This window comes from Heloderma suspectum, chromosome 1, assembly GCF_057233095.1.
Source record: "Heloderma suspectum isolate Gila_16-S chromosome 1, 16-S_ref, whole genome shotgun sequence".
Classification (NCBI taxonomy): domain Eukaryota; kingdom Metazoa; phylum Chordata; class Lepidosauria; order Squamata; family Helodermatidae; genus Heloderma; species Heloderma suspectum.
The window spans coordinates 37,074,745-37,099,473 of NC_139458.1; the positions used below are offsets into that span (position 1 = coordinate 37,074,745).

Genomic DNA, 24,729 nt, shown 5'->3' on the forward strand with positions numbered 1-24,729 from the left:
AATTTCTTTAGCACTGCACAGTAGCATAACAGGAGGGTACTCAGCTTTCCTCTCACCTGCCTGCTTGATCTGCAAGCCTTGCATGCAGTCCTTGGTTTCTGTCTGAGAAGGATTTCAGGACTTGCCTGCCCTTTGGATTAGAACATGTAGTATTATATAGATTTTTTTTAAGATATAGAAGTTATTATTTATTTATTCTAAGCATTTTTATACCAGTCACATTCCCAGGGCGGTTTACAAAAATGATAATGCAATCAATTGATTTTGATTGGTTGGGGTTTAGTTAAGAGCTGCAATATCACCGAAGTGGGGGGAAAGGGTGGATGGAGACATAGAAATGTCAGTATTTGGCTGATACGACGAGCGGGCAATTGAATGCGTTGGATCCAACAAAATGTGCCCATGATCCAATAAGGCTGCCTACCCCAGTCTAGAGGAAAAATGTAAAAAAAAAAAAAAAGGAGGGGGGGGGAGACATAGCTACTAGATACAGATTTAAAGTAATGTCTGTTTTGGCCCCAACACTGGTAGTGTTTAAGACTGTGAACAGTATAGGCCTGGCTGAAATGAAGGCCTGACACCTCAAATTGTTTATGACTATCTGTACTCAGACACTACCCACTGTACCCTGCCGCCATCTCTTAAGGTGATAAGCAATGGGCTTTTGCCATGGAATTCAATTCCTCCAGGCATCTGCCTCTGTCCCCCTTATTCACTTCAATATCTGTTCAATATATTCAATAACCCTATATCTACCTATCTGGGAGTAAGCCCCATTAAATTCAGTGGTGCTTACTTCTGAGTAAATGTATACAGTATTGCACCACTGGTATATCTTCTTTCCTTCCCATTTTCAAGAAGTTATCATGGATCAAATGCAACAGCTTTGCAAATGAATTTAGGGTAATCCTGTTTAGGCTAATTGCTACCCACTTGATCTTTTCCAGTCTGGGTAAAAATGAAACAGACCTTTCAATAGTGCCCAGCCCTTCCTGAAGTATCCTCTATCTGCCTGAGTGATCAGTCTACCCAATCAGCATCTGATCCTATGCCATCTGGATCATTCTGCTTATCAGCTGGGGATTAACTTCCTTTCTCTTCTTGCTTCCCTTTTTGAAACATCTCTTCAGCTGGTTCCTTTCACTCAACAAATCCACAGCTCATCTCCATTGCTGCTGTAGGGTTTTTGTTTTTGCAGGGTGTATCCAGCGGCGCATGGCTCTGCTTATGGCAGCCTGTCCTGTCCTGTCACCTACACTGCACCTTCCCTAATCAGCTCTCTGCCTGAGCTCCCTTACAGTTGGCTGCGTGTAGCAGGCTGTGATCCTTGAGGCTCGTGCACTACCATGTGTCACGCTGGGACACACTTCTTTCCATGTGCCAGCACAACTACAGCCTGCCTTAAACTTTTGACCCCTCTCTGTGTCTGAACACTCCTGTATCATGGACCGTGTCAACAGCAACAATAAACATTTGTCCCATATAACCAGTTGCCCTAGCCAGAAAGGGCTATTCAACAAAACACAGTTATTGCGGCTGTTGATAACACTGCTTGATGGCACATCTATCAGCTATTGCTTCCTCTTCTTCATTTGTTTGCATTTATTTTCTAGTTGCTTTCCTCATTCCTTGTCCTTTATTGTTATTTCCCTTCCCTCCCACCCCTCCCCCTTTCAGGCGATTATTTATGTGTTCCCTCTTAGGAATCCATTGTGAAGAGCCGCATAGCTGAGTACAGTAATACACTGTAACCTTGGCTGAGCTGGTAGCTAATCCCTGCTTTGGAGAAAAGTAAAGCAGGATGCAGAAAAACAGAAGCTTTGGAGGAGTAGGGGCAGAGAGAAGAGTTGGGTAGGTGGGGCTTTGCACTTAGAAAAGTGACCGCCTTCTATCTTGAGTTGACAGTCTTCTTCTATGCCTTATTGATCTTCCTTAAAACATGTTTTATTTCCCTGTGAATGGATTCACAGTTCAATAGCAAACTACTGTATATCCTTTCCAATGTAAAAAAATAAACCATGGTTGGGTGAAACAAGTTCTGGGAAACCAGCAAAGTAGCTATTAACTTGGTTATTCTGTTTCTCTAAATCACAGAACTAGAAGAGACCAAAGAGTAATCCAGTCCAAGCAGTAGGGCTGTGCACCACTTCGAATCCGGATCTGAATTCCGAGCTGAACCGGGGAGTTTTGGACTGAATTGGTCCAGATCTGAAGTGGGTTGGGATCGGCCTGAAGCGGACCAGAGAGGGTTGGATTGATCTGAATCACTTCGAACTGATCTGGACGATCCTGAAGCCTCGCTCGTGGCCCCCCCGGACACGCCCAAGTGCGCAAGCTGCCTGCTGAGCTGTGCGCTGCTCCTTACTGGGACCCATTGGAGCACCTGTATCCGCCAGCCTCTTCAAGAGAGTGTCCATTTTCTTTTAAAATGGCAACTCCTCTATTTCCAGAAATCAAATTCTGTGCAAATGGTGGCCATAAGGGAGTCATTTACACAACATTACAGGAGTAAATGGCCCAAGGCAAAGACGGAAGCTGAGCCCCAAACATAATCATACCCTCCAAATTATTTCCCCTTCCAAAAATTACCAGTCTTTATGCCATGCTTCCAAATGGTCCTCTTCCCCCTGCCCAGACTTCCTATGTCTGCAGAGTCAAAAGGAAAAAGAAGATTCAGGCAGCCTCATAAAGCAATGTGGCACATCCTTCTCCTTCACATAATGCCTTGTTAACCTAATGGAGGTGACTGGGATAGAAGAGGCTGCCGTATTGCACTTGATGGACCAATCAGACCATTGGTCAATGTTGTCTACACACAGACCGGCAGCGGCTCTCCAGGGCTTCAGACAGGGTTCTTTCCTGGCCCTAACTGGAGATGCCAGGGACTGAACCAGGCACCCTTTGCATGCAAAGCATGTGTTCTGCCACTGAGCTACAGCTCACCACTGCTTCAAGGTGGTGGGGAGGTTGGCTACAAGGGTTTGACGAATTCATGGAGGATATATCTAGCTGTCCTCAATAGCTGTTACCTCAGTAGCTGTTACCCCTGATAGCTATGGAACCTCCATGTTTAGAAGCAGTATACCTTGAAATTCCTGCTACTGGGGAAGACCATCACCTTCGTGCTCTGGTTGGAAACATAATGCTGGACTAGACAGATCTTGGTCTGACCCAGCAGGGATTTTCTTATGTTCTAACACAATATCCAAACTCTGAATTAGTACTCCTGTGCCCCTCATGTAGTGAATATTTTCTCTTCTCCCAGATTCATTTCCTTGGCAGTAAATTGTTGTGAACTGCCCAGGGAGCCTTGGCTGTTGGGCAGCTTAGAGATGTCATAAATAAATAAATAATTGTTGCCCCAAACACTCATTCTCTCCCATTCTCGTTCACCCCGCTTAGGGCAAGGGGATCCATACCCTCAGTGAGCCCCTGAGAGTGCAAGACACCCATCTCAGGCCACTTCACCGAAGAGGCTGGATTCAGTATAACTTTTACATTGCGCATCGTTGTCTGAGCAGTTGCAATTGGCTCTCCTCAAACAGATGTGCACCATCCATGGCATAGAGCTCAACAAGAAGGTACAGGGGAGGTTCAAGACCACAATCCTTGAGAATATCTTCAAAATATGACATGTCTAGCTGATATCTGAGACAAACTAAGGATCCTTTGAGAGTACGTGAAGCATATTGAAGCTTTCTTTTAGCTCTGTCCCCTCTCCAATTATTAATTGCAGGGGGAATGAACTGGTTGTTGTTGTTGTTCAGTCGTTCAGTCGTGTCCGACTCTTCGTGACCCCATGGACCATAGCACGCCAGGCTTTCCTGTCCTGCGCTCTCTCCCGGAGTGTGCTCAAGTTCATATTCATTTCATCGGTGATGCTATCTAGCCATCTCATCCTCTGCCGTCCCCTTCTCCTTTTGCCTTCAGTCTTTCCCAGCATCAGGGTCTTTTCCAGAGAGTTTTCTCTTCTCATTAGGTGGCCAAAATATTTGAGCTTCAGCTTCAGTATCTGTCCTTCCAATGAGCACTCAGGGTTGATTTCCTTTAGGATTGACTGATTTGACCTCCTTGCAGTCCAGGGGACTTGTAAGAGTCTTCTCCAGCACCACAGTTCGAAAGCATCAATTCTTCGGCGCTCAGCCTTCCTTATAGTCCAGCTCTAACAGCCATACATTACTACTGGGAAAACCATAGCTTTGATTAGACGGACCTTTGTCGGCAAGGTGATGTCTCTGCTTCTTACTATGCTGTCTAGGTTTGCCATAGCTTTCCTCCCAAGGAGCAAGCGTCTTTTAATTTCATGGCTACAGTCACCATCTGCGGTGATCTTGGAGCCCAAGAAAGTAAAATCTGTCACTGCTTCCATTTCTTCCCATTCTGGCATATAGAAGGGGAAGAAATGGAAGCACAAGGGAGTAAAATGAGTTCCTCCCCCTGCAGTTCTTTATGGGTTCTACCTCCCACTGGTTTCTCTGGAAATATTGGGTATTATTATTATTATTATTATTCTGCATCCTTGCAGATACCAGGGCAATGAGTATGATTAAATGAATATGTACAATGTATGGCCAATGAGTATGATCACAAGAAGTCATACAAAAATAAAGTATACAGTAAAACAGTACACAGATTCCTCATAACAACTGAGAGGCAGTAAAATATAGCTCCACTTAAAATGCCTGGACAAATAAAAAAAGTTTTAACCTGGCACCAAAATGACTGGTATGTCAGCACCAATCATACCTCTATGTGTACTAACTTTCCTTTCTCTTAACAGTAACTGGGGGCTTGCAAAAATGGTCTTTGAGCCCAATTCCCAGCCCTGCCCCCAAATTTCCTTGGTAGTGCCAGGCTGGTGGCTCTGATTTTAGTGGGGCTATAATTCCATTTAGGGTTTTGGCCAGAACCCTACAGGAGCTATCCAAGGTACTGAACCCCATCTCCAAAATCTGTTCTGAACCTTGGACAGCTCCTTTAGAGTTTAGGCTGGCTCTAACTGAAATCCGGAATGGAATAACAGCCCCACTGAAAGTGGAGCCTCCAGCTTCCACTGGGTTTCATGATGGGAAGGCTCAGCTTCTCTTTGCCTTTGACTGCAGAGGGAAGAGGGGAATTGAGCAGGTGGAGAGAGCCTGGGAACGCTGGTGCTCTAGCCTAGTGCCAGATGAGCCTCCCTGGGGAGGGAATTCCCTGGCTGCCAGCTGCCTTATTCTGGGGAGGGGGCACCGATTTGTCATTGCCCACCAATTATGTATTTTGTCCCTTGTTCTAGGGCACCCTTTCCCAACCTGGCACCCTCCAGATGTGCTGGACTACAACTCCCAGAACCCCCCAGCAATCATGGCTGGCTGGGGGATTCTGGGAGTTGTGGTCTAACACATCTGGAGGGTCTCAGGTTGCGGAAGGCTGTTCTAGGCATTCCCTTCGACAAAGTCCAGTTCCAGAGCTGTATCCTATATCACCCTTCCCCTATACAGTGCCCTCTGGAGGTGTTAGACTACAGTTCTCATCAGCCCCAGCTAGCACAGCCAATGGTGAGGGGTGAGGGGAGTTGAAGTCCAAAACATCTGGAGGGCACCACATTACGGAAGACTATCCTATGTAGCAAAAGTGCATTCATTCTGCGAGTGCCGATTCTTAGGTCGCCAAAACGTCATCACCTGTGCAGAAGAGAGATATCAGCAGGCCTGGGAGAACCCAAAAATACCCCCCCCACACACGCACGCACCAACAGCCTAATGAGGACTTAGCATGCTCAGTGGCCACAGAACACAATGTCTTTTGTAGGGGCAGGGAGAATGGAATGGAGTATTCTGGAGAAGGGCCTGCCTGCCTGCTATCTTGAAAAGGAGCACGCCACACAACAGCATGCTGTTGCAGGTCGTTCCGCCACCGATTTTGGGGGGCCGAATGCACTGGCATTCGGCCTCCCTGAGATCTGTGGCAGAACTTTCATACATCCCTACCCAAAACAGGTTCAGCACCTTGGATAGCTCCTCTGTTCACAGCCCACCAACATCAGCAACACCAGCCTACACTGAATCCTTGGCATCTCCATGTAGGGTTGGGGAGATTGCAGGCTGAAACCGTGGAGAGCTGCTGCCAATCAGTGTTGACAGTATTGAGCTAGATGGACCAGTGTTCTGACTCGGTATGAGACAGCTTTTTATGTCCCTATATTGCCAGCATGTGCATTACTGTGCATGACCTTCCGCTGCCGGGGATATTTTCCTCTAATGTGAGGGAGACATGCATCAGAGGATAGTTCTGCCTCCTTAGATTTTTCTGGAATGGTAACGTATGGCTGTGAGAGCTGGACTATAAGGAAGGCTGAGTGCTGAAGAATTGATGCTTTCGAACTGTGGTGCTGGAGAAGACTCTTATGAGTCCCCTGGACTGCAAGGAGGTCAAATCAGTCAATCCTAAAGGAAATCAATCCTGACTGCTCATTGGAAGGACAGATCCTGAAGCTTAAGCTCAAATATTTTGGCCACCTAATGCGAAGAGAAAACTCACTGGAAAAGACCCTGATGATGGGAAAGATTGAAGGCAAAAGGAGAAGGGGACGGCAGAGGATGAGATGGCTAGATAGCATCACCAATGCAATGAATATGGACTTGAGCACACTCCGGGAGCCAGCGCAGGACAGGAAGGCTTGGCATGCTATGGTCCATGGGGTCACGAAGAGTCGGACACGACTGAACAACTGAACAACAACAAAAGTTAGTCATGGCTAACTTCAGCCATTCATTCCAATGGGTCTATTTCAAGTAGAACTAACATTGGGCACTTTCCAATAAGTTTAACTCATCAAAAAATATACTTTACATTCACACAAAATGAGCCAGATAGGGTGCTGGACTATATTATTTTCCAGTACTCTTCTGTCATGTCTGTTTCCTAGTCTTTTTGCCCACTTGGTCACATCTTGTTGTTTCTGGAGTAATATCTGGAAGCCTAATCTTCTGTTCACTGACCTAGCCTCTTCAAGCAAGCATTCAAATGAGGGGCCTGAGATCTCTCAGGACACAATGACAGACTCTGCAGGGTTGTCCTGCACTGTGGCACCATGGTACTGCCAAGACCCAAGGGAGGCTGGTGGTGGGACCCAAGAGCTATCAGAATGTAGTAGTGGGTTCTCCTCACAGTGGTCTCTCCTGCTGGCTCCGTATGTTGACTGAAGACGTACGTTGGCCTTTTCCCTTAGGCAATGTGGTTCTGGTGTCCTGTATGGAACTACCATTAGGGGTTTAAAAAAATGGATTTATCCAGTCTGTATCTCCCAGAACCGAATGTGGAATCAAACACAATTTGTGGCCAAAACACAGTAACAAGGTGCTGTTGTACTCAGTTCCCGCTTGCAGGTTTCCCTTGGGCAGCTGTCGCCCACCGTGTGAACAGAATGCTGGATTGAATGGGCCCTTGGTCTGATCCTGCCTGGCTCTTCTTATGCTCTTGTGTTCTTACCCATCCTTTCCCAGGCTTGCGATGTGTTCTGTGAAATTTAAAGAAGTATAAGCACATTTGAAAAATGTGCAAAAAACATGCTTTAGTCAATGGGGGCATGTGTACAAAATGGACTTGAGCACACTCCGGGAGAGAGCTCAGGACAGGAAGGCCTGGCATGCTATGGTCCATGGGGTCACGAAGAGTCGGACACGACTTAACGACTGAACAACAACAAATGGTCTTGTTACATGCAGACGTCCTAAGTTACAAATAGGTGGATTGTTTTCTTCCAGCTGAATTCAACGTAGGTCAGTATAGGCCAGGGGATTTTGCTTGGTGTGGTGGAGGCACATAGAGCAGCATAAAGCTTGTTGAGCAGGATTTTTTTTTTTAAAGGAATGCTAGCCTTCAGAACAAAACAGCAGCAGCACATGAAGCAGCCTTTCATGTCATAGTGATGAGCCTGTTTCTCTTTAAATGCACTCTCTAAATTAAAAATTCAGAGCAGCGGTAACCTTGACAGAAATGGATGGAGATGTGGCTTTGCCTTTTAATACTCAGAAAATCCCTATTTATCCACTCATGGAAATGATTTATTATGTGTTGTTTTATTCCATGTATGCAGCTTATCCAATTAAATCTCATTACTGATAACTTTCTTTGCCTTCATTTTCAGTACTTTCTGATGCTGTTATCTCTAGCACATCTGTGTGGTTGTTCGCAGTTGTTCCTTTTCTTTCTTGACAGGGACCTTAAACACTAACAGCTGCATTACACACCCTTTTCTAGCATGGGAGTGCAGTGATGGGGTGCTTCCCCTATTGAATTTCTGCTTGCTACATAGACAGAAAGCTGGCAAATGGCCTACTCATTTTAAAGCCTGTTTGGATGTGCTCAGTGGTCTGGTTTGCATGATCACCACAGCTTAAACAAGCCATGGTGGCTTGTTTATGCCACAGCATGTGCCAGGTGCCATTTGCCTTATTATTCACCCAGGCACAGCTTGCTGTGTCATCTGAACCTGAGCGGCGTGGCTTATTTGAGGGGGGGGGAAACCTCTAATAACCACGGGTTGTTATTTGAGGGTTGTTTCCCCTTCAGACAAGCCATGCTGCTCGGGTTCAGATGACACAGCAAGCTGAGCCCAGCACGTGCTGCAGCTGCAGCTCAAACAAGTCACTGTGGTTCATTTAAGCCCCTGAACCAGGCCAGTGCCCATGGATGAAATTACACTGGATGAAGCACCCATTACCAGGCCAAAGTAGTTAAAAGGTATCTAATTTTCAATTAACATAAATAAATTACTGACTGGCATTCAAAACCTACCTATAAATGTTCAATCCTATCTATACACACACACACACACACACACACACACACAGACCTGCTCCACCGCTATCAACGGCATAATTCTGCAATAAATAAAATACTATTGCACTTGAAGGCCCTTCTCCCCAAACTAGCACCATTCCATAGCACAGCACAGGATTAATTGAATTAACATAGATTTAATCCAAGTTAACTAGCATATCAAGGGAACGTTTTGTGCAAAGACGGGCATGATAAAAGACAAAGAAGGCAGGGACCTAACAGAAGCAGATGAGATTAAGAAGAGGTGTAAAGAATACACAGGAGAACTATACAGGAAAGATCTGAATGTCCCTGATGGCCATGATAGTGCGGTCACTGAACTTGAGCCAGACATCCTAGAGAGTGAAGTCAAGTGGGCCTTAGGAAGCATTACTAACAACAAAGCTAGCGGAGATGACAGTATTCCAGCTGAGCTATTTAAAATCCTAAAAGATGATGCGGTTAAAGTGCTGCACTCAATATGCCAACAAATTTGGAACACTCAACAATGGCCGCAAGACTGGAAAAGGTCAGTTTACATTCCAATTCTAAAGAAGGGCAATGCCAAAGAGTGTTCAAACTGCCATACAATTGCGCTCATTTCACATGCCAGCAAGGTGATGCTCAAAATACTACAAGCTAGGCTTCTGCAGTATGTGAACCGAGAACTACCGGAAGTACAAGCAGGGTTTCGAAGAGGCAGAGGAACTAGAGATCAAATCGCCAACTTTCACTGGATCATGGCGAAAGCAAGAAAATTCCAGAAAAACGTCTATTTCTGCTTCACTGACTATGCTAAAGCCTTTGATTGTGTGGATCACAACAAACTGTGGCAAATTCTGAAAGAGATGGGAGTACCAGACCACCTTACCTGTCTCCTGAGAAACCTGTACGAGGGTCAAGAAGCAACAGTAAGCACTGGACATGGAACAAACGATTGGTTCAAAATTGGGAAAGGAGTATGACAAGGCTGTATATTGTCGCCCTGCTGGTTTAATTTATATGCAGAGTACATCATGAGAAATGCCAGGTTGGATGAATCACAGGTCGGAATTAAGATTGCCGGGAGACTTATCAACAACCTCAGATACGCAGACGATACCACCCTAATGGCAGAAAGCGAAGAGGATCTAAAGAGCCTCTTGTTGAGGGTGAAAGTGGAGAGTGCAAAAGCTGGTTTGAAACTCAACATTCAAAAAACTAAAATCATGGCATCTGGCCCCATCACTTCCTGGCATATAGAAAGGGAAGAAATGGAAGCAGTGACAGATTTTACTTTCTTGGGCTCCAAGATCACCGCAGACAGTGACTGTAGCCATGAAATTAAAAGACGCTTGCTCCTTGGGAGGAAAGCTATGGCAAACCTAGACAGCATAGTAAGAAGCAGAGACATCACCTTGCCAACAAAGGTTTGTATAATCAAAGCTATGGTTTTCCCAGTAGCAACGAATGGCTGTGAGAGCTGGACTACAAGGAAGGCTGAGCGCCGAAGAATTGATGCTTTCGAACTGTGGTGCTGGAGAAGACTCTTACGAGTCCCCTGGACTGCAAGGAGGTCAAATCAGTCAATCCTAAAGGAAATCAACCCTGAGTGCTCATTGGAAGGACAGATACTGGAGCTGAAGCTCAAATATTTTGGCTACCTAATGCGAAGTGAAAACTCACTGGAAAAGACCCTGATGATGGGAAAGATTGAAGGCAAAAGGCGAAGGGGACGGCAGAGGATGAGATGGCTAGATGGCATCACTGATGCAATGAATATGGACTTGAGCATACTCTGGGAGAGAGCGCAGGACAGGAAGGCTTGGCATGCTATGGTCCATGGGGTCACGAAGCATCGGACACGACTGAATGACTGAACAACAACAACAACAACTAGCATGAGATTTGCTGAGATGGCATTTAAATACATTTTTGTCTATGAACATCTTCACAGACCTTTTCAAAGAATACCCATCAATAATATTCGTTCCAAAGTTGGTCGCCTCCAATTGGTCCCAATTTAGTAGCTATGTATGCCCCCATCATTGCTGAAATTGTTGCTAAAAGCCTCCATAGCCAAATGAAAGCTCCCCTCCCCCTATGCTACCATGCTACTTGTAGGCATGGGTGGAGAACCTGCAGCTTCCAGATGTTGTTGGACTACAACTCCCATCATCTCTGACTATTGGCCATGCTGCTTTGGGCTGATGGGAGTTGGGGGTCCAACAACATCTGGAGGCCCACAGGTTCCCCACTCATCCTTGTAGATCCAATAGAAAACATACTGCTAAATTGGCATTGACATTTTGAATTTTGAAGTCAAAATCGATTTGACAAATCCAACATGTGCAAACAAAATGAGCAAGCCTCTGTGGTACAAGGACAGCATGAGTCATAACTAATAGTTTATTAGGCTGAGACTGCAATCCTATACCAATTTACCTGAGAGTAAGCCCTGTTGAACGCTGGGTGTATAAAATTGCGCTCAGTGTCCTATACAAGAAGAGTGGGGTAGAATCGATAAACTACTTACTAGATTTAATGCAATGTATAAGTTTTCATCCTGCAAACTGAGTTATTCATTTGAAAGGCCTATCTGGAAACCCTAAGGAATGGCATCAGGGACTCATGGCTCTCCTACCATCCCTTTTCTTCCCTTTGCAACCAGGGAGAGACATCTTGCTGCCTGAGGCAAAGGACAAGACAGCATCCCTCCTTCCACTTACAGAAGCCAACTGGACTGGCAGTTGAATATTACTTCAGCATTGGTGATGGGACAGCATCCTCCACCTTACTTAAGGGCAGTAGCTTAGGGGGTGCAGGGCATGTTGCCTGGAGCACATAGCTGTGCCCTCCAACAGAGGGGAATGGCCAGGGGGCTGCTACTGCTACTCCCTCCACACCAGCCATCATCTGCTGCCTGAGGCAACCGCCTGACTCTGCCTAATTGTAGGGCCAGCCCTGTCTGTCCCCACAACAAGGAAAAATCCACAGAGAAAGTCTGTGTGGTATAGTAAATAATGTGTTGAACTTGGATGGGGGAAATTTGTTTTTAAATCTCTTCTCAGCCATGAAGCTTGTTGAGTGGTGTTGGACAAGTCATTGTCTCTTAGCCTAACCTACCTTGCAAGGTGGTTAAAAAATAAACCTGTATGTTGGGATGTCAGGGAAATCCTCAGTGGATTCAAATGAGTTCAGATTACTATGAATCTAACCTGTGGATTCCACAGCAGACTAGCTTTTTCTGACTCATATGGATTCCTTGGGCTTGCGGACTTTCACACTTGGGGGATTTGCACAAGTACACATTAGCACTTATGCAAATTAGCACAATAGAATGAAATTCTGGCAGAAAGAAAAATCCAATTCTGTCCATGAGCGGACAATGGAATGAAAGATGCCAGACAATCTGCAAAACTTGGAAAGCACAAAATTCATACATCCCTACCTGTATGCTTCCCTGGCTTTCTTGGAGGAAGGGTGGGGGAAAAAATGATAGCCCAGAAAATGGTCTGATGGAGTTCTACTGCTGAAGCTAAGCAGGTTTGACTTTGTAAGCTGCTTGAATGGAAGACCGACTGACTGGAAGCCATATATGAGCTGTGCTAAGCGACTTAGAGGAAGAGAGGGGAATGGGTAAAGCTGGAGTTTCAGATTTCTAATTTTTGATGCAGCAGTCCTGTTTTGAGTTTTCAGCTGAAAAAAATAAAGACTAAAAGATGCTAATGAAAAGTTATATTAGTATCTGTGGTTGTGGGAGTTAATTTTTTTAACTATATAAACAGCAAGAACACATCAATTAGAATAGAACCAATAGACTCCTTCTAGAAGGATAAAACTGATTATCTAGACCTATTTCATTTGGGCTTCAGGCCTGGTTTACAAACAGAAACTGTCTTTTACACCCTGGGGGAAGAATTTTGCTGAGGGAGGGACAGGGGGAGTGTGACTCTGTTGATTTTTTTGGATCTCTCTACAGCATTCAATACCATTAACCATAGTATATTTCTGTATGGGCTATCTGGGTTGGCTTAGAGGTATTGCATTGTGGAGGTTCTGCTCCTGCTTGGATGGCTGATTCCAGAAAGTGGTGCTGGGGATTATTGCTCTGTCCCATCGCAATTATGCTATAGGGTTCCACAGGATTCTATTTTATCCCCTATACTCTTCAACATCTACTGCTGGAGGAAGTTATCTGGAGATGTGGACTGAGGTGAGACCAATTTGCAGATGACACCCACCTCTGTCTCTCATTTTCATCAAATACAGGTGAGGCAGTGTGTGTTCTGAATCAGTACCTAAGTGCAGTAATGGACTGGCTGAGGGCCAATAAATTGAGACTCAATCCAGATAAGATGTGAGGTACTGTTAGTGGTTGGTTTCTCTGCCCATCTAAGTGAAGGTCAGCCTGTTCTGGAGGGGGTTGCACTCCTCCTAAAGGATCAGATTCATAGTCTGGGGTTGCTCTTGGATCCAGCATTGTCACTGAGGGACAGGTGGCCTCGGTGGTGCAGAGCACCTTTTATCAGGTTAGGCTGATATACCAGCTATGACTCTACCTGGACAGAGATAGCCTAGCTACAGTTATGCATGCCCTGGTAACCTCTTGATTGGATTACTGCAATGCATTATATGTGGAGCTCCCTGACTTTTTAATCGTTCGGTTTTTAAAATATGTGTTAGTACTTTTAGCTCTTTGTACTGCTGTTGGTTTTACTTGTTTTTTTTCTGTAGCTATTTTAATTTTTTACAGTTTTCATGTTCCGTTTTATTATCTTCTTGTATTTTATGGTTTTAACCTCTATTTTGTGAACTGCTCAGAACAGGAGTCCCCAACCTTTTTGGAACCACGGACACATTTGGGAATTTGAGAAATGGTGGTGGGCTCCCCGTGGGGATATGACTAGTCATACAATGGCTGCCGTGGAGGCCTGGCTAGTCAAAAGACAAGTAATTCACCCCAATTATTATCATCATTATCATTATCAACATTTCTATACTGCCCAATAGCCAGAGCTCTCTGGGCAGTTTACAAAGATTAAAAACATGAAAAATACAATATACAGAGATTAAAAACCATTTACATAAAAACACATGAACACACAATATACACAAAGAAACATATCTAAAACAACTTCAATAACAATCTCAAAAACAAACAGCCATAACCATAAGACATTCCAGGATCGATTAAATACTTATCATATACTGCCGAATGCTTGGGAGAAGAGAAAGGTCTTAACCTGGTGCCAAAAAGATAACAATGTTGGGGCCAGGCGGGCCTCATCAGGGAGATCATTCCATAATTTGGGGGCCACCACTGAAAAGGCCCTCTCTCCTGTCGCCATCTTCTGAGCTTCCCTCAGTGTAGGCAGCTGGAGGAGGGCCTTAGATGTTGAGCATAGTATACGGGTAAGTTCATGTCGGGGGAGGCATGTCGGGAGAGTAACTGAGTACGAGTAGAGGAAGGGTCTGAAGTCCAAAGCCAATCCACCTATTTGACTCCACAAAAGCACAACAAAATACCCATTTAATATTGCAGTCCTATACATGCTTACATGCAATGGGAATTACTTCTGAGTAGGCTTACATAGGAATGCTCTGAGCATCCTATCCGCACACAAACATACCTTTCCCTAGCTCCAAAGGTAAGGAACATGCTCTCAGCCCCAAAAGAAAAGAAGGTTTTCCCTACCTCGACCCCAGGGTCAGTCACTTCATGCTCCTGCCTCCTCCTCCACCATCAGAGCCCCTGCCTGGGCAGGTGCAGTGTGTGTGTGTGTGTGTGTGTAAATGAGAGAAGGGAGAGAAAAAGAGCAAGACTAGGGACTGAGATGGAGGGGAAATAGTGAGAGAAAGGGCAAGGCTGGGAGGGGGAAGAAACAGTAAGCTAAAGGGGTGGGAGGGGAAAAATAGCTAGGCTCTGGGCTGGGACCAAGGGAGAATAGCAAGGCAAAGGGACAGAGGGGAGACAAAGAGTGAGGAAAGGGGCTATGGGGAGACTAAGAGCTAGGCTAGAGGTTGGAAGTGGAGACTGAGAGAGATCAAAGGGGAAAGGTCTGTGTGGGTGGAAGAAGACTGGGCAGGACCAGGACGCAACTCTCCTTCTCTTCCTGCTCACCCAACGAGGTTCAGGAACAGGAAGGAAAACTTGGTGCCCTAACATTTTTCAAGTTTTTGCATTAAAAATTGAAGGGGTCAGGGAGTGGAAAGCTTTGGGGACCGCTGGGCTAGGGACTTGTCCTTTTTTTTAATTTGAAAGCTGGGAATCTGGTCTAGCTAGTGGGCCTCCTGAGCTGCTAGGCCAGGAGCTACAGCCCCCTTAGCCTGGTGGCTAATCTGGCTACGCCTTTGGATGGCTACTCAGAAGTAAGCTCCACAGAGCTCACTGAACTCTCGTGTTTATCAGATCGTTGTCTTCATGAAAATACTCCATATTATATAATTATTTTTACATGTGGCTTGCTGCTATCACAGTGCAAACGATTTTTATAGGATGCAGTCTCAGCATGAACTGAGTTTGATAATCATGTAAAAACTAGTGATGTTAGTAACAATACCTTACTTTAATAAGCTACAATTAATAGAAATATTGTATGGAACACAAGCACATCCAAGTGGATTTTTGCATTTATTAATGAGATTGACCTTTGAATATTGTTTTTTTTTCCAGCTTCCCACTGCTTCATTACATTTCATGCAGAGAAGTATCTAGTGACAACGTAATGACTTCTTATTGATACATTTCACAAAGCAAGAGGGTATATATTAGCTGAAGTACATTTTGTGTGACATGATCCAAGTTATTAAATTATGTAATCAGTTATTTAATGATATCCTTCTGGGTATGTGATTTGTACCTAGTTATGCTTTAGTTTAGTTTTTCTTTTCTTTTCCTTTTAAAAGAAAGAGACAATTGTATTTGGAAATGATAAGACATTTGAAACAGCATCTCATAAGAAAAGCATGTTTGAGCTAAGTGTACGTAATGGCACAGAACAGGAAGGAAAAAATATTAGAGACAGTGGAAGCAAGCCATGTGCGGCAATGCAATAATCCATCGGGCTTGTTGCCTTAATAACAGTTCCTATAAAAACTGAACATTGTCAGGCCTACATATAGGTCAGGCTTATTTAAACATTGTTCTAGATCAGCTTGAGTCTGATTATAACAGAGGGTGCTCTCAGAAAGACTGGAAGTATGTTAAACCATACCTTACATTATCCCAGCTTCAATTTGTAGAAGTACGCATACACTTTCAAGTTGCCTGAAGGCTTCAGACATTGTTGTTGTTCAGTCGCTCAGTCGTGTCCAACTCTTCGTGACCCCATGGACCACAGCACGCCAGGCCTTTCTGTCCTCCGCTCTCTCCCAGAGCGTGCTCAAGTCCATATTCATTGCATCGGTGATGCTATCTAGCCAACTCATCCTCTGCCGTCCCCTTCTCCTTTTGCCTTCAGTCTTTCCCAGCATCAGGGTCTTTTCCAGGGAGTTTTCTCTTTGCATTAGGTGGCCAAAATATTTGAGCTTCAGCTTCAGTATCTGTCCTTCCAATGAGCAGTCAGGGTTGGCTTCAGACATAGCGAGTCTGAAATTAGATGTAATTTTATACACTGACAAGCAAAGCCAATGAGCAAAGCAACCGTTTTAAACACTTCAGATACACATAGTCACAACATCAGCATGAAGTCTGTTTTCTAGAGTTCTTACCTAATGAGAAGCAAGTAGCCATGTCTGGCTGGGAAATGCTGGGAGTTGTAAGACTTTTTTCTGTCTAAACATGTATAGGGTTGTGCACATAGATGACTGACAAGCAGGGAACTCAAAGGGCCTTTTCAGCAGTAGCCCCATTATCCATGGAATTCTATTCCTAGAGTGGTACTTATGGCCCCTATTTTACTGGCTTTTAAACAAAGACCTTTGTATTTCAAGCTGCTTTTAATTAATATGTGTTCCTTTGTACACCTTTTAACTATGCTTAATGCTTTAATGTTTTTAGCTTGGATTGTCATTTTTGCTGATATAAGATCAATTGTTTTATGTTTCTGATGTGAACCACCTTGGGAGAGTTTGCGTTGAAATGCAGCATACAAATTCTGAAATAAAAAAATAAAGGTCTATGGAGTCCACCACACCTTTTTTTTTTTAACCTAATGTGGTTGTAATTTTAATTCTTTAGATATTCTTTAGATATTTAGATATTCTTTAGTAAACAACTCAAGAGATGGAATGGGCATTTTGGAAAATATGTTCAGCAATAATACCCTAAAATCACTTCTCTGTATGAGGCCACTCATCTCATAATTTAGCATCTTCAAAGAGAATGGGCATATATACATTTTAAGTTGTAGGCTCTGTGCAAACAGCTATTAGCTCTGTTCCAGTAGCTGAACCTTTTCCTATAGATATTCCCTTACCAGGAAAAGCTTCACCCACTCAGTTTCTGCTCAAGCTGTTATTGAAGGCAGAGGAGCAGGTCTAATCCACACAGAGTTTTCACCTCTAGGCTTTGAGTATTTTAACTTTAACAACATTCTTTTAACGGTCTTTTCTCTTTATTTTTTAGATATTGGGCTAACTTGCAGGAGTGATCCCATGATTAAAGACATAATATTGGGGGGAGGGGATTATATATGCAACATCCAAAAATGAGCAGCACCTAGTTACAGCACACACAGGCCTTTCTCAGTAGTAGAAAGGTGTATATACACCCCACACACATATGCCCTTAAACAGAAATTTGACTGATGAGAGGTGTGTGTGTGTGTGTGTGTGTGTAGGAGAGGGGGGGTGGAATCTGACAGGCATTAGGAGCGTGAGTGGGAATTATATTATTGTTGTTGTTAATGTTGTTGCTGTTGTTGTTATTTTATTAATTACAGTTCTATACTGCCCAGCAGTCGAGGCTCCCTGGGCAGTTCACAACAATTAAAACCATAAAATACGACACGATAAAACATAATATAAAACTTAAAAGTTAAAAAGTAGCATGTAAAACTAAAGTAAAACCCAACAGGTGTTACAGCCTAGGGAAATTCTGGGTGAAAAGGTGCGTTTTTAGGAGGCGTTTGAAAGATGCCACATTTTCTGCCTCCTGAACTGCACAGGGAAGGGTTTTCCAGAGGGTGGGTGCCACTACAGGGAAGGCCCGCTGCCAGGGTTCTTCATGGTGACATTCCTTTCATTTTGGAATGACCAAGACCAGGAAGTAGAGGAAGAGGCTATCAATGGCTACTAGTCTTGATGGCTATGTGCTACCACCAGAACCAGAGGCAGTGAGTCTATGAACACTAGTTGCTGGGGAACATGGGTGGGAGGGTGCTGTTGTGCTCATGTCCTGCTTGTGGGTTTCCCGTGGGCAGCTGGCTGGCCATTGTGTGAACAGAATGCTGGACAAGAGGGACCCTTGGACTGATCCAGCAGGGCTCTTTTTATGTTCTTATGCAGAGGGAGATGACCACACTAGGTGCAACAAGACTGCCTTAGCAGAAGCTGCATTCACTTGCTATAAAACCTATCTGAAGACAAGGAAAATAAAAAGGAAGAGATTGGTTCCTCTCCCTGTTCTTTTATACACCAGGTTATTGTGGCTTAACACCACAGCAGGCAAGCCAGAGTAGGAGAAAGGGAAGAGAAGGCTGGCATGTAACAACAGTTCATTAAATAGAATTGGATGAATCAGAAGCATAAGCCACTCTTTCTATTTGCCTTTGAGCCAGTACATGCATTACATAGGAGTAAGAAAAGTAGGGGCATGAATGAGAACCTCTTTTGTTTCCCAGCTTCTGTTGTAATGTGTAAAATAGGACTTATCTATCTTGCCTGGGGTGAGTGCCATGAGCCCCAAATAGGCCCCTGCAGCTCACATGGTCTCTGAACAAATGAGCACTGCAAGTCCCACTTCACATGTTAAAGTAGAAGTATGACTCTCTTTCTTCTCTCTCTCGCACACACTCAAGTTCTCGCTAATGAGCAAAACCAAGAGTAAAGTACAGTTCAGTGCCCAAATTATGTGATGCAAACCTGAAGAGCAAAACAAGTTGCCTGCAGGGAATCAGCAGCATGTAGAACTCCCGCAGTTTAGTAAAAATGTCAAGCGTTTTACCCTGACCACCTGCTGGAAAAGCAGCTTTGCTTACCATTTCATTATCCAAGCTGTTGGTTTTGCCAGTATAGATTCATGTCCTGCAGAACTGCTCTAGTCTGGCTTAAAAAACCCCCACAAGTCACAGTCTGAGGAGGCCTCTGCTTCTGCTTTGGAAGACTTTCCATGTTCCCATAAACAGGAAGCCTTTTTTTTATGGAATGCTCTCGTGCTCTTTCCCTTTTCTTTTCTTTTGACTTTTGAGCTTGTTTCCAGACTGAAGCCAGGCAACCCTAGTTTGAGAAATTGCAATTTTGACTCCAATGAAGGAAATGGCTATGGTGGAAGCGGAGTTGCATTATAGGCTGTAATCTATCATGCATAGACCTCTATGAGAATACCTGGGTCTGAAGCCATTGTGAAACACAGTCTACCAACCACTATAAAAACTTTGCTTGGTTGGGCTTTAGCTAACACTGGGAACTGTAATCAGACTGTGGGCCCCTTCTCATGCCTCTCTGATAACAAAGGGACTCTGGACTGAGAGGGAGGAAACTATGCTGTGGCTCCTTCCCATGTGAACATCAATCCTCTAGAACAGGGACTGGGAACATGCGGCCATCCAGATGCTGCCTGACTGCAACTCCAATCCTCCCTCACCAATGGCCAAGCTGGCTAAGGCTGACAGTAGTTGCAATCCAGCAACATCTGGAAGGCCACACATCCCCTCCACCACCCCCACTCTATTTTATTTTTTATTAAATTTATTAATCACCCATCTGGCTAGTCACCCAGCCACTCTAGAAAGTGGAGCAATGCTAGCATAAGGAAGAATCACTGTGTGGGCTCCTTCCATGTGGCCAAGGGTATCTTGTCATCTGCAAAGAACAGGAACAACCTCTACTGCCCTGGATCCTGCAATGTGAACACATGAAAAGGGCCCCACAAACACTCATTCTACAAGGCATAATCTACACATGCAGCAGAATAAAGTGGTAAAGACCCAAGGAAATAGAATTCTGGACTGGACTAGACCACTTCAGATGATGGTTCACATTTCTTAATGCTTTGTTATGTGAAAAACTCCTTGCATGTAGAAGAGTAGCATAACACAGCTCTAGAACCATTCCCCTGATGTGTTAGGGTTTTTGTTCTTTTTAATTGCAGGATATTTTTCAAGTAAGGAAGCATTCAAAAATGCAATCCTCCTTCTACAGCCTGAAGTGGTACAGTCCAAATTCAGCTTTCTCACTCTGCACAACTTAAGAGCCATTTTCCCTACATAATTAATTGTATTTACTTAGCAGTGGTAGACTGGACAGCACTGGACCTGTGCTATAAGTTAAAGGAAAACACACACATCACAGCTCTAGGAATGCTGCAACTGTACAAAGAGGTCACACTGCCCTAACAGAATTCTCTCACAGAGATGGATACAGTTTCTGAAGCATTGTGTTATGGCATGTCGTACTAAATTAACTAACGGCAGTTTGCTTCAGGGCCAGCTGATCTGCCTGCTCATTGGTGTTCATGCAAATTAAAGGAAAACTGAGACAGCCCTCCATGACTAACTGCCTGGCTTGTTGATCTGCTGTTCTTGTGGTGGTGGTGCTGTGTTCTCGTTACCACATTTTATTTAATTAGTGTGCATGTTGCTCTCTGCAAATATTGGAATACCCTTGCTTAAGGGGAAGGAAAGGATAAAGACAGCAGGCAGCAATTGGCTTATTAAGCAAACAAATCCTGCATGCAGTGTGCCAGACTGATTAACAGTATTCAGCTTGAAGTCACTGGTAAAGCACTAGACAATTTAATTCAAACCAACTTTGTATTGCTGTATTCCAAAATGTTAAGGTCTATACTGGATTTAAAAGGATGTTTCAACCTAGCTGATTCTTCTGGGGTTCATTCCAGAATGCCCATTACAACTGCAACAAAACATCCTTCATTTTCATCTCACATTTTAAAATGGTTATGCCTTTGCTTCCTGTGTTACCCATTTTGGAGAACCCTCAGGGACAGATTTTTTTTTTTTAAACTTAATTAAATTCACCTCAAAACTTGGTCTTTCCAAATGGCTATGATTTAAGCAATGCATTTTGAATTACAAAAGAGATGTCTGTAAAAATGTAAGTCTGCATACTACAAAGTTGCTCATGTACTGATTGAAGGCTAAGTAGCACACAGATGTACTAGAGAGACTTGGGACCTATGCCCATAATCTTGAACCCACTTATTGCCTTGTAAATCCCATCAACTTCACCGGAACTTGCAAATATGAAAATGGGTCCTGCTTGCAACATTTTTTTCCTGAATTTTCACTATTTGTGATGTGCTGAAAAGAGAAAATAGACACTTAACTGGTTATAAACTGTACTTTATTGTATTATAAATAGCTTTAAAAATACACACAATAGCTACACAAACGGCAATTTAGATTTAAATGGGATTGTTACAGATGCCTGAAATATATTAAATCATTGTGGAGTGGAGTGCAGTGCAGTGCATACCAAAAATAACATGAATGCAACTTCATCTCTGACTGTACAAATGAACCTGATGGAAACAGGGTTGCCTGTTTACAATTTACTTCTTTTAACCATACCAATTTAGTTGGAAAGGTTATCACTGCATTTCTTGCTCATTATCTTCAGTTCACTTTCCTCCCCCATCTGATGGGGGGCAAAACTACATTCTGCTTACTTCAGCAGGTGGGGCAGGAAAGTGAGGAAATGGGCCAAGGTAAGAAATGACATGGGAAATATAGTGGTAGCAACCTCTCCTGCTGCACTGGCACTAGGTAAAGGTAGGGGTTCCTAGCTGGAAGATAACCTATATGAGGAATTACTGTTTAAAACAGGAATTAGGTACATCCTTTATTAAGCTGGATATTAGCCTACAGTTGTATGTATTCTGTTGATATTTTTAAATATAAGTACTTTTGAACTGACTAATTCCTCATCATCATTAGTTTCCCAACCAGGGTCACAATCTACTGGGAATTTCTATAAGTGCTGGTATTATACAATATCTACTCATTGTGAAGGGCTTTGTGTAGGAGAAGATTAACTTTTTAATTTTAATGAACTAGATCCTCCTGATCTGAAGTTCTAATGCAAAGATAATGGAAAACAGCATTTTCAATTTGTAACAATGAGAAAATACAGAAAAGTGGCATAGCATAGTGTTAAGACTCCATGACCTTGTTTAATCTGCCTATTTTAAGGGTCAGCTGCCCCTTAGAGTTACAACAAATGAACTATCATTCACTGAATGTAACACTAGGAAAAATACCAGAAAATGCTTGTTATGTTAAAGAATACATTTCAGCATTCAGAAAACTTTAAAGAGTGTAAAATGTCAAAAACATTCAGCATGTAAGCTGGAAGTTCATCAATTTCAATATCTTCAGACTTCTCAAATCAGAGGGTGGAAGCAACACCCACTTTTCCACTAGTTTCTTAATGGAACCTAATTGAGATTTAGAAACGAGAGTAAGTCAGAGAAAGGAGGTATTTCATACCTGCCACCACTCTGTTGCTTCGATCTTCCTGCTGCATTGACCCACTCATGCTCAAGTTGTCTTTCTACACACCTCATGACTCAGTGTTTTATTCTCTGGGAGAGAAAAAAGGCAACAGCTTTCCACTCTCTCTGCTTGGCCCTAGTCTGATGGTACAGGTAGTTTTCGTGTCACTCCAGTTCCCTGTGTGGCCTACACTGGCCCCACAATCATGAATACCTGTGGGGAGGAGTGGCATGGCAGGCATCAGGGACCAGGACACATCAGTATAGATTTTAGAGGCTGCTGATGCAATCTTTAGTGCCTCTTATACAATCTACCTCCTTCCTAAATAAGGATAATATGCTAGACTTGTTATGGTGCAACAAAACATTAAGCAACCTGACAGCTCACATCTGAACTCATCAACTGTCACAAAATTGTGCAACACAACCACAATCATCAGATAGTGAATAAAGGGGAAATACTTCCTTGAAAAAGGAATAAACTAAAGTATACAAATGGCAACCCTCAAACAAGGGTAAACTTCCTTTTCTACCAACTCCTCCACGGAAATGGTCCCATTAATTAATATAGACTGAGGTAACTCCTGCCTTGCTTCACCTAATATACCCAAAAGCAATGCTGCCACTGAACATGTTAAGTAGACTATCTCCTTTAAAGCCCTCTCTGCTTAAGGAAGCCACTCTTGCCCAGTTCGGGAGGGTAACAAGCTTCACTCTGCCTCTAGTTAGCACAGCTAATGCTTTACTATAAAAATATCCCGAGAATTAGGTTTTAACTCTTTCCCTTTGTAAATCTGTGCTAATTAGCAGCTTTGAAAAAACAGGTATTTTTTAATGGTATGCGTTTCATCAAAGTCTGGCAAAGTGCTGTTTTAACTGCTTGATAAGTTGCTGCGTATCCACATGTTCTGGAAAAGCTTCTTCCGACTTCTGAGCTGCTATATAACTCCTTTGGAGATCTCCAACCTGCAAGAAAGGCATGCAGACTGAAGGACATAGAAATGTTGCTGGCACCCCTGTTTTACTAGGTTTCTCCCACCCCAGTCACTTTAACAACATTCATATTCCAACATACAAGACACAACCCAGAAAAGGCCCCAATCACTGATGCCCCAGTCACTTTCAGACTAGATAAATGTAATGATGTGAAACTCATGGCTACCTCTGAAAGAAGTTCAGCAACTTCAATTGGTTCAGAACATGGTTGCCAGAGTTTGGACTGAAGCCAGTGGATTTGATCACCCCATATCAATCCTTTACCAGCTATACTGGTTACCAATTTGTCCTTTAAAGTCCTAAACAGCCTGGGACCAGAATATTTCAAGCATCTCCCCTCCAAATATGAGCGTGCCTGAACATTTGTTCCACCTCTGAGGCCCTTCTCTGGGTCCCCCTGTGATCAGAAGTACAGAGAAAATGTCTTTTTAGCTATGGCATTCCAAATTTGAAACAGCCTCCCAAGAGAGGTACACAGGTCCCCATTGCTTCTTTTTTTAGAGTAGCAGCAACAGCCAATTTTATTCCAGTGGGTCGTTCCAGGATACTACTTTTAATAAGTACTTGACTAATGCTGCTGCTTTTATAATGTTGCTGTAATTTATTGTAATTTTTTTCTTATTTTATTGATTGTAAGATGCCTTGTTTTTATATACCGGCAGGATAGAAGCACTAAATATAAATAAATCTCCTCCAAGAGAAGTGCCTTTCAGTCCCATACTTAAGTACATGCCTAATTGTCCCCTAGTGAAATCAATACTGTTTAAAAGCAATACTGTAACAAAAGCAAGATAATTCCCTTATTTCTATACAGACAGGGTTTATTTGGCTGCATTTTGCTTTCCAGAATATTGTACAACTGCAACATGAATTATACATTCAGTGGGCATGATCCAGCAAAACTCAAGCACATTTATCTCACTGATTTCAGTAAGATAGTTTAGCAAGCACTTAATTTTCCCAGTGCAGCCAACAGGACTTAATGGTGCGTAAGGCTCAAATCCTACACGTACTTACTTACGTGTAAGTTCCATTGAACTCAGTAGGGCTTACTTCTGAATAGACATACATAGGATTGTGTTGTAAGTCTGGCTGGACTGCATCCATCATAGGAATGAAACTTTTACCCAGGCAACAAAAAATATGCTACTTTTAAGAAAACCACTTATTAACGCCATTACTTGGAAGTTTAAATGCTTTCAGAACTGCAAACAGAGGCAGTAATTCCTAAAACCATGATTTAGTGCCCACATACTCGCCCACCATAATTAATGCAGAATGCTCCTTGATAACCAAGGGGGAGATCTTGTGCTTCCTATACCCAGGATCAAGGGCCA

At 43.4% G+C, this 24,729-nt stretch overlaps 1 protein-coding gene across 3 annotated transcripts in view; it reads right to left on the minus strand.

Moving 5' to 3' along the window:
* Positions 1–20,867: 20,867 nt before the first annotated feature.
* Positions 20,868–24,729, minus strand: part of TTC8 (tetratricopeptide repeat domain 8) — a 47,372-nt gene continuing 43,510 nt past the window's right edge. For all 3 annotated transcript variants that reach the window (XM_084841113.1, XM_084841106.1, XM_084841120.1), the window contains one exon: positions 20,868–23,362. In XM_084841113.1, the coding sequence (XP_084697239.1) occupies positions 23,246–23,362 (117 nt within the window). In that variant the 3' untranslated portion in view covers positions 20,868–23,245. The remainder of the gene's footprint in view (positions 23,363–24,729) is intronic.